The sequence below is a fragment of the Procambarus clarkii genome, chromosome 13 (genome assembly GCF_040958095.1).
Source record: "Procambarus clarkii isolate CNS0578487 chromosome 13, FALCON_Pclarkii_2.0, whole genome shotgun sequence".
NCBI lineage: Eukaryota > Metazoa > Arthropoda > Malacostraca > Decapoda > Cambaridae > Procambarus > Procambarus clarkii.
In genome coordinates, this window is record NC_091162.1 from 15,988,796 (window position 1) to 15,999,765 (window position 10,970).

Sequence of the window (10,970 nt, forward strand, 5' to 3'; positions counted from 1 at the left end):
TAAATATTGCTGTGATAGTTCTGTCAATATTATCAACACATGAGAAGTCAGTAAGACTGTAGATAAATCACAGTACCATCTCGTCAAGAATACTGATACTGAACACGGGAGAACTTCCTATGATTGAACAAATGTTCAAAAATCAGTTCTTAGATTCCATTCTCTTAAGATGTTTTATCATACGGTTTGTGGTCGAATTTTTTACAGTATTTTTTGTCACGTTTTGTCAAGTCATTTTGCAACGTTTCGTTAAGTAGTTTCGTGGCGGTTAGTGTTATCTTGAGATGATTTCGGGGCTTTTAGTGTCCTCGCGGCCCGGTCCTCGACTAGGCCTCCACCCCCCAGGAAGCAGCCCGTGACAGCTGACTAACACCGAAGTACCTATTTTACTGCTAGGTAACAGGGGCATAGGGTGAAAGAAACTCTGCCCATTGTTTCTCTCCGGCGCCCGGGATCGAACCAGGGACCACAGGATCACAAGTCCAGTATGCTGTCCGCTCGGCCGACCGGCTCCATATGTTGATTAAACTGTGATATTCAAGTATTTTAACAATTCGGTATTCCTGTTTTCTATGGCATTGGTTCTGTATGAAGGGTTAACCCATTCTGCATGATGTCTTTATCCAATCCTTTCCACACGACACGTAAATCCAGTTCTCGTGGATTACGTATTAATCCAATCTTTCTGCATGACACATAAACCTTGACTGGTCAATTAAGTTAAGTACGCACTTCAACAAGGTGACGCACACGGAAATATAATGTTGATTCTAATGAGGGAAATGATGTAAATCATTAACACCTTGTAACTCATGGCTACCATTAAAGTGGTCCTCGTGAATTTCATTTCAACTCATGACACAAAAAGTATATTAAAAATCACTTACAAATGGGACGAGCTTTAAACTCGTTAATAACTTCTAAAGCATTCACGAATATATGCACACTAATGCATTCACGAATATATGCACACTAATGCATTCACGAATATATGCACACTAATGCATTCGAGAACTTGTGCACAGTAATGAATTCTTGAACTCTTGAACACTCACGCACACTTACGCTCATGCGTCCATGTAGAAGTCCATGTTACATAAAAACGCATGTCTACAGTCGCAAGTGAAATGCGGTAGAACAGAACATAAGAGGCTAGCTAGCTACCGGCACATTCTTTAAGCATTTTGCGGGTCAGCGTGTTGCGCCGCTCAACAGATGGCGCGCACACACAAATAAGGATCCAGTAGATGGATCTTAAATGGATATGGATATGGTCATCCAAAGGTCAATGGATATGGGAATAACTCTGTCCATAAAGTTAAGCAGCGTTTGGTCTGGCCAGTATTTGGTTGAGTGATCAGGTGAACAGTCTCCTCATTAGCTAGGTGAGCCTTGATAAACCGACTAGGCTACCTGTCCCTGACCTAAGAGTGATTGGGCACACTCACTGACATAACAAAGTCAATGAACACGAATACAAAACAGATACACCATCTAAGCATTATCACTAATGAAATGATTACTACGACTAAATTTGTAAGGAATTGATGGATAGACTGCATATTCCTAAACTTCCAGAAAGACTTTGACACTGTTCCACACATTAGGCTAATGACTGAATAACAAAAAATAATCTGGAGCAAAAGGAACAATATTTAACTGTGAGAGAGAATGCATAATAGAGTGAAAACAGCCAACATAAGGAAGTTAAAATGATAATGAAAGTAGAACATGTTGTTCTTCATGGCTCAGTCCTGGGCCCCGTGCTATTCCTGGTGAATGTGGAAGAGATGTGCAGAAAAAGACTTCCATGTCAATATTTGCAGATGTTGCAAAAATGACGAGAAGAATACGTTTGGAAGATGATTCAGATTGATACAAAAAGCACTACAGGCAAAGTGTATTTGCCCGCCATAGTGGAGAGCCGGTTTCCGGCGTCGTAGATGAAAATGCTGAATATCACGCCAAGTTTATCTTAGGCAAAACTGCATTCAAAAAGATGGCAAATGTAGAAACACTCAACGGGAAATTCAGAATAGAATCATTCTGCAAACGATATATCACCTACGTGAGACCATTACTGGAGCATGTAGTGCCGATTTTCAATATGTACAAAGCACAAAATCAAACTGAGAAAGTATAGAGAAATTCTACAATGTTGGAATCAAAAATAGAGAATACGGGAATGAATATATTCCGTTATATTAATATAACCACAACAATTATATGTTGTGGTTATATTAATATAACCACAACACCGATGAGAGGAGAAACAAATGAGAAATGACAGCGACGTACAAAATACCTGGAGACAGTGTATAAATGTACAGTGTTCAACATACGAGGGAACAAAACGATATGGAAACGAACAGAACCTGAAAACAAAGATGGAAAATGGGTAATATTTCGTCAATTTGCTGGAATTAATCAAATGGAATGAAAGAGGAGGCAGGAATTGATGCTTCATTATTTGTAACGTTTATCGAGTATGATAGGAACTCGAGGGTTGAAAACTCATACACATAACAAAAAAAAAAATAGCGGGGCCCAGGGGCTAAACATTGATCCAAATCCAACTTCGCCTAGGTAACTTAAGCAAACACTTCACTATTCCAAAACTAAACAGAAACTAAACTAAAACTACCCACAAAACGCAAAAACACCCCCCCATACACACACACCCAAAAAACACCATATGCTCTAAATCAAACACCAAAAAACACGAAACACCATAATCACGAGAAACTCTTCCCCGCAGACTGGGGCTCGAACTAGTGTCTTGGGTAACCCCAGACGCACGCCTTAGCCCTCGGGGGGTTACCTAGAACCCATCCCGCTCTAATAATTATCTCACATACACATATCTACCCAACCACTTGGGCTGGACGGTAGAGCGACGGTCTCGCTCCATACAGGTCGGCGTTCAATCCCCGACTGCCCAAGTGGTTGCTTCACACGGCAAGACAGTTACACTACCTTATCCCACAGAAGGGAAGGAGGCTGGATAGATTAGTCAACGTCTCACGTACCTGCAAAAAGAAAACAATGAACACATTAGTGGCAAACCTTGGGGGATTAACATGACGTACTGAATACCCTGATCGAGTCTACAGCTGTGTAGCGTTGGGTTTACAGTGTAAACTCAAAGCTCCGGTATGTAGCAGAGTAGGGGAGGATGTAGAGTAAAACTTGTGTGATATGAGAGACTTAAATAAACATAGAGAGAGGATTAAACTTTTGAGTGTAAAGCTGTGATACCTGAAGTCTTTCTGTTAGAGCTGTGATACCTGAAGTCTTTCTGTTAGAGCTGTGATACCTGAAGTCTTTCTGTTAGAACTGTGATACCTGAAGTCTTTCTGTTAGAGCTGTGATACCTGAAGTCTTTCTGTTAGAGCTGTGATACCTGAAGTCTTTCTGTTAGAGCTGTGATACCTGAAGTCTTTCTGTTAGAGCTGTGATACCTGAAGTCTTTCTGTTAGAGCTGTGATACCTGAAGTCTTTCCGTTTACTCCAAACGTGGTGCAAACTTTATAGAATGAAGCAAATGTAAAGCCTGAACTCCTATAAATGAAATAGAAAGTTATGTAGGTGTAAGGGTTTAAGTGACAATTGTTGCAAAGACGTTATAGAAAGTAGGAAGACATAATGCAGGACTTGTTGATTAGTAGAGGAATCAGGTACCGTGACTAAGGAGACACACACACACACAAGCAAACAAACACGCACTCACACAAACAAACACGCACTCACACAAATCCACTCACACAATCTTTTTCTTAAAAAAGGTGATGGTCCTCGTTCCCTGAACAACAATAACATTCTCTCAAGATTTAGACAATTTTCTCTGAAGATTGAAGTGACAAACATCTTTCGAAATGGAAAAAATCATGGCATTGCAGAATGGTCGTAGTGGTGGTGGTGGTGGTTTGCAGTGCTCGTGTGGATAAATCATCGACATGTTCATCTTTTCTAATTTCAATCGGATGGTTTTTCCGACTTTACGGTCGTGCAATCACATTCCTTTAATTAATTTCACATTTTTTTGCAACTCTGACACCCCAAAATGTTTATTTTTATATATTCATGTGCAGACGAGGAGTCACAATAACGTGGCTGAAATATGTTGACCAGACCACACACACTAGAAAGTGAAGGGACGACGACGTTTCGGTCCGTCCTGGACCATTCTCAAGTCGATTTAAATATTCATGTGACACATATGAGTGATTAGTTTCTACGTCTCTCCCATTCGTTTGTCTTTCGTATTACGTGACCTGTTCTTTTCTACCTTCTTAAGTTTCCAAGGTATTTTTTACGTGGTGATCATGATCCTCGTTTGTTTATCTTCCACCAGAGACGTGGGGGTACGGGGTTTATATGGCCTCTTCCAGTAATCCATGTCTCTCATCTCTGGGAACCATTCTCTGGAATCCTGTGGTTCCTGGGAACCATTCTGTGGTTCTGAAAAGTGTGTGTGTGTGTGTGTGTGTGTGTGTGTGTGTGTGTGTGTGTGTGTGTGTGTGTGTGTGTGTGTGTGTGTGTGTGTGTGTGTGTGTGTGGAAAGGAACGAGGCGCCCCTATTCAACAGAATCTCTCCAGTAGACGCCCTCTGACAATAAGCTCGCTCTCGTGTCTCTATCAAAACATCTTTTCACACAGGGAAAATATCACAGCAATCTTCTACATAATACCGACATAATGGCCATGGTCTTGCCCCTCCCACCACACCCATTCCCCTTCCCACCAACCCATTCCCCTTCCCACCAACCCATTCCCCTTCCCACTCTCTACGTTCCGGTGTCTCCACGAACAAATCCACAAGGGCCGTGACGAGGATTCGAACCTGCGTCCGGGAGCATCCCAGACACTGCCTTAATATTCTCCACGAATATTGACAGGAATCACGTTAAATAAAATGAAATATTTACATTATTATTATTCACCTGAAATCAATCATACACCACTTAGGGCGCTGGTAGCTGAGTGGACTGCGCACGGGACTCGTAATCGTGTGGCTTGGGTTCGATTCCCGGCGAGAAACGAAAATAGACAGTTTCTTTCACCCTAGTGCTCCTGTTACCTAGCAGTAAATAGGTACCTGGGAGTTAGAAAGCTGTTACGGGCTGCTTCCTGGGGGTGTGTGTGTGTTTGTGAAAAAAAAATTAGTTAGTAGTTAGTAACAGTTGATTGATTGACAGTTGAGAGGCGGGCCGAAAGAGCAGAGCTCAACCCCCGCAACAACTAGGTGAATACTTGTCATCAACCACACACCACCTGGCATCAACCAGGCACAGCTGACATCAGCCAGGCACAGCTGGCATCAACCACACACCACCTGTCATCAACCAGGCACAGCTGGCATCAACCACAAAGTAGCTAATGATAATGAGATGATGGTCAGATTATACAGCACTAATTAAAAAATCCCCATTAGCAATTTTACGTAACAAAAAATAATAATTTCCTCTTAGCTGTGGCAATTATAATTTCAGCAAATTAAGTTCGTGAAGTTAATTAAGAAGAAATCTTAAATGAAAAACTGGTATGCTAAGGTGATATTCAGATGTAATCCCAGCATCTGCCAAGGATGTTGGCGGAGGCTGGACGGATGTTAATGATCCTATCTTCCTAAGATGTACATAGACACACTCAGATGTGCACAGTCAGGTGATGCTGCTACACTCAGATGTACGCAGACAGGTGATGCTGCTACACTGAGAAGTACATAGACAGGTGATGCTGCTACACTGAGATGTACATAGACAGGTGATGCTGCTATACTGAGATAGACACAGCCAGGTAATGCTGCTACACTGAGATGTACATAGACAGGTGATGCTGCTATACTGAGATACACACAGCTAGGTAATGCTGCTACACTGAGATACACACAGCCAGGTGAAGCAACACTGCGTCTCGGGTCAATATATACAGATGCTACTGTAGTCATATGTATACAACCAAGTATTTCAGACTTAAGACACGTAAATAAATTATTTGTATACTAACAGCTACACAAAGAATACTTTTTACACCCACAAAACAGTGTTGTGTGCTGGCACGAATACAAACCTTTAAGAACTGGTTTAATTTAAAATACGTTAAATGGTTAAATGATAGAATGAAGAAAATGTATATATATGAAAAAAGGAATAAATTCCTTTTTTTCATACATACCCTTTAACTACCATATATAGTAGTCAAATTCGTGAATGATTGAAATATATATATATATATATATATATATATATATATATATATATATATGTGTGTATATCACGAAAATAAACACGTGATTAAGAATGTGACAATGTCAGACCACGGAGGAAAAATGAAACAGGAAATTTCCTTAAGTACTTTCGTATATTAAATACATCTTCAGAAGGTCATTTTACAGAACGAGTGATGGGTAATATATATATATATATATATATATATATATATATATATATATATATATATATATATATATATATATATATATATATATATATATATATATATTACCAACTTTCGGAAGCGGAGTTTAAATTAATACAGATTACCCAACAGGGAGAACATAAAAGTTAAGGAAGCCATTTCTGATGTAGTTTTGACAAAGATCTTGGAAATAATAACTGGAGCAGAAGTCCCAAAAGGCTCGCCAATTAGTAATGCAGGCGAGGGGACGTGAGGGGAGATGTGGTTCTAATTATCAAAACCTGATTGGAATTACGGGAAGAACAAAGCATCAGACATAATACATAAAATCCGGCTAGGATTTATGGATTGATTTAAAGACTTGAGAAAACATCGAATTCTTTATCAAACCTACACGAGACTGACTCTAAAGGTATGCAGCACCGGAATGGACCCAACAGTTGAAAAATCATGAAGGTAGAGAATATCACTTTCATGTTTCAGCTCTTTGCCTTTATTTCAATCCCCGACCGTCCAAGTGGTTGGGCACCATTCCTTCCATCCCCGTCCCATCCCAAATCCTCATCCTGACCCTTTCCCAGTGCTATATAGTCGTAATGGCTTGCCGCTTTCCCGACAATTCCCTTCCGTTCCCTTCATATCCCAGCTCCTTAGCTTTATATCCCAGCTCCTTGGTCTCATATCCCAGCTCCTTGGTCTCATATCCCAGCTCCTTGGTCTCATATCCCAGCTCCTTAGCTTCATATCCCAGCGCCTTGGTCTCATATCCCAGCTGCTTGTCCACGTTCATCGTGGTCTGCAATTGATATGAATGGCACATGTCTCACTTAATCCCTCCGGACTCAAGTGACACACCAGGAGAGGTTGGAAGTCCCAGTTGGATACCAGGAATGTCTTGGGGGACCCTCTCTTATTGTGGGTGTTCGTAGCCTGGTCGGTGGAGCTCCTGTATTCCGCCTCGGTGAAGTACGATGGTGCAGGCGACAGATCCTGTAGAACTACTTTAGCCTCTTTCAAGCCGTTAAAGAAGTCTTTCTTTAAGGACTTGAAAGAAAGCCTTAAAGAAAGACTTCTTTAAGGCTAATAGTACAAAACGTGGACTTATTAGTGTGTGCCGCATTCGAGCACAGGAAATACAGATCTGGGAGCCACGAGTATCCCGCCTCTTGTGAGGAGACAACTTCTTGAGGCAGTGCAGTGAAGCTAGATGCAATTTTTAAACTTTTGTAAAATTATTATTGATATTATTGTTATCAAACACAGGCCAGTAGCACCGGGGCAACATGTCCTCTCACAAATTACGGATGAATTGGTCGTTTGCTCGTATGGCCGAATATGGACGTAATTTGAAAATGAAAAAAATTTAAAATAAATTTTGGATTTTTGTTTTTTCCAAAACAGTAAATGAAGGGTCCTCTGGTAGGTTAGGTGGGCAGGAAATTCTCCTTAAGTTTCAAAACGTCATGAAAAAGGTTAATTGAAAGTTTCCTCTCCTAACCTTCCCTAGTAAGCCAGAGGACTCAAACAGAAAATGGGAGAGTACATCACTTTCGTGAGCCGATTTAAATTAAAATTACGTCCATTTTTGACCATAGCATACCAGCGAAAAGCGACGTCATTTTTAGAAGGATGGGTTTCCTTGGCAGCCGTCCTCGGTGGGTCACTCTGACAAAACCCTTCACGTGTCAGGTTTTTAACTCGAAAATTTTTCTTCGTGTCCCAAACGTTTAAAAACGACATCATATTAAAAACGCACTTTAGCGTGAGCTGTTATACACAATATTCACGTGAAATTCGCAACACACACACACACACACACACACACACACACACACACACACACACACACACACACACACACACACACACACACCTGTGTGTGGGGGGACTTACTAAATTAGCGCCCCCCCCCCATCCCCTAGGAGGGAGGGGGGTTGCAAAGATAAACTGAGTGCCCAAATGAGCCACAGAGATATTAGAAAGAACTTTTTTAGTATCAGAGTGGTTGACAAATGGAATGCATTAAGCAGTGATGTGGTGGAGGCTGACGCCATACACAGTTTCAAGTGTAGATATGATAGAGCCCAGTAGGCTCAGAAACCTGTACACCAGTTGATTGACAGTTGAGAGGCGGGACCAAAGAGCTAGTGCTCAACCCTCGCAAGCACAAATAGGTGAGTACAAACAGGTGAGTACACACACACACACACACACACACACACACACACACACACACACACACACACACACACACACATACACACACACACCAGAGCCAGTAACCTAAGGGTCCGGCACCTCGGAGGCAGGTGACGGCGACGTAACCCTCAGGTGGGCTGGCAATATTGCTTCACCTTCCAGGTGATTAATAAAGAGACAGATGGCGCTGTACGCCTGAACAAACTTACGCGGTCAGGAAAGCAGCAGCGGTTATTAAACCACCGCCTGTAGACGCAACATCTGGTGCACAACCCAATCCAATTATTGTAAGGTAGGAAACACTTTATACAAACAGCACACCAACGACAAAAACAGGAGCCCAACAACTCAAATAGCAACATGGACAACACAGACAAGAGAATCAACGACAAAAGCATCAGCACCAGAGCAATAACACTACAAAACAGCATCGGCTGCGATCTACACAGACATAAGAACAGAAGCATGAACAAAAAACAACAAAAAATTGAATTATCAACAAGAAAAACAGTATTAACTAAAACATCAAGGAGAAAATCAGCAAAAACAAAAAGCAATCCCAGTGACAAAAACAGGAAGAGCAACAATAAAAACAGAAATAACGAAAAACAGAGATAACAAAAACAGCTGTAACTCCAAAAATACAACAACGGTAATAACGAACAACCAGCAATATGGACAAAAACGACAATAACGGTCATAACGACAATAACGGTCACAACGGCCATAACGACAATAACGGTCATAACGACAATAACGGTCACAACGGCCATAACGACAATAACGGTCACAACGACAATAACGGTCACAACGGCCATAACGACAATAACGGTCATAACGACTATAACGGTCACAACGGCCATAACAGCCATAACGACAATAACGGTCATAACGACAATAACGGTCACAACGGCCATAACGGTCATAACAGCCATAACGACAATAACGGTCATAACGACAATAACGGTCATAACGGTCATAACGACAATAACGGTCAGAACGGTCATAACGACAATAACGGTCATAACGACAATAACGGTCATAACGACAATAACGGTCATAACGACAATAACGGTCACAACGACAATAACGGTCACAACGGCCATAACGACAATAACGGTCATAACGACAATAACGGTCATAACGACAATAACGGTCACAACGACAATAACGGTCACAACGACAATAACGGTCCTAACGACAATAAACGGTCACAACGACAATAAACGGTCACAACGACAATAAACGGTCACAACGACAAAAACGGTCATAATTAACGACAAAAACAGTCCCAACGACAAAAACGGTCACAACGAAAACAATCGCTACAACAACAAAAAACGGCTACAATGACAAAATCGGCGATAAAACAAGAAAACCCAACGAAAAACTCACCAACAGGCCATTAGGGAGAAAAAAACATTAAAAAAAGGAGCACTAACAGCATCCGGTGTGAATAAAATGCTACAATGTGAAAATTTACAATGAATAACAATAATGAAAAGGCAGTGCAGAGAAGAGGGGGGAAGAGGAGGTTAGAAGATATGGAAAATGGAAGGTAGAATAGGGGGGAAGAAAAAGAGACAGAGACACACACCCTGGAAACACAAACCGAAACTGTCTCTATTTTCCGCTTGTTACAACTTGTAATAAAGTTGTTACATCTTGGCTTAACGTGTTTATGACGTATTAGAACGTTGTTACAACTTGCTATATTGGTTGTTATAACTGGTTAGGAGGTGTTAAAACTTGTTCGAACGTTGTACCAACGTCGTAGTTTCGGTGTGTGTTTGGCGGGCACACACACACCACACACACACACACACACACAACACACACACACACACACACACACACACAAACACACACACACACACACACACACCACACACACACACACCACACACACACCACACACACACACACTTTTAGTCATTGCGTTAAACAACCAACGGCTAGAAAAGCGGGGTCCGAGAGCTAGAGCTCGATCCTGCAGGCACAAATAGCTGAGTACACATACAAACACACAACTGTATCTATAAACGTGAACGTCTGTGATTGTAAGACGTTGGAGGCCAGACTCATAAAGCCAGCCGTTTAGGCTGGCTTTAATTTAATTATTGGTTATATGACAAAGAGTGCTGGGAAGACGGGACACCACGAGCGTAGCTCTCATCCTGTAACTACACTTAGGTAATTACACTTAGGTAATTACACACACACACACACACACACACACACACACACACACACACACACACACACACACACACACCACACACACACACATACACACACACACACACCATACACACACACAGGCTTTCAACCACTCAGACCAAACTCAATTA

The 10,970-nt window shown here is 41.5% G+C and overlaps 2 protein-coding genes across 2 annotated transcripts in view; both read left to right on the forward strand.

Moving 5' to 3' along the window:
• Window positions 1-9,237, forward strand: part of LOC138364353 (uncharacterized) — an 89,662-nt gene extending 80,425 nt beyond the window's left edge. The window contains exons 2-3 of the mRNA XM_069323962.1: window positions 6,553-6,659; window positions 8,936-9,237. Of these exons, the coding sequence (XP_069180063.1) occupies window positions 6,553-6,659; window positions 8,936-9,237 (409 nt within the window). The remainder of the gene's footprint in view (window positions 1-6,552; window positions 6,660-8,935) is intronic.
• A 56-nt stretch (window positions 9,238-9,293) lies between these two features.
• On the forward strand, window positions 9,294-9,845 carry LOC138364354 (N66 matrix protein-like). The gene has a single exon (XM_069323963.1). It carries the CDS (start codon window positions 9,294-9,296, stop codon window positions 9,843-9,845), a length of 552 nt encoding a protein of 183 aa, XP_069180064.1.
• Window positions 9,846-10,970: the final 1,125 nt, after the last annotated feature.

What these genes read in the sequence shown, in the direction of transcription:
- LOC138364354 (XM_069323963.1), top strand. Translation starts at nt 9,294, where the DNA reads ATGGACAAAAACGACAATAACGGTCATAACGACAATAACGGTCACAAC.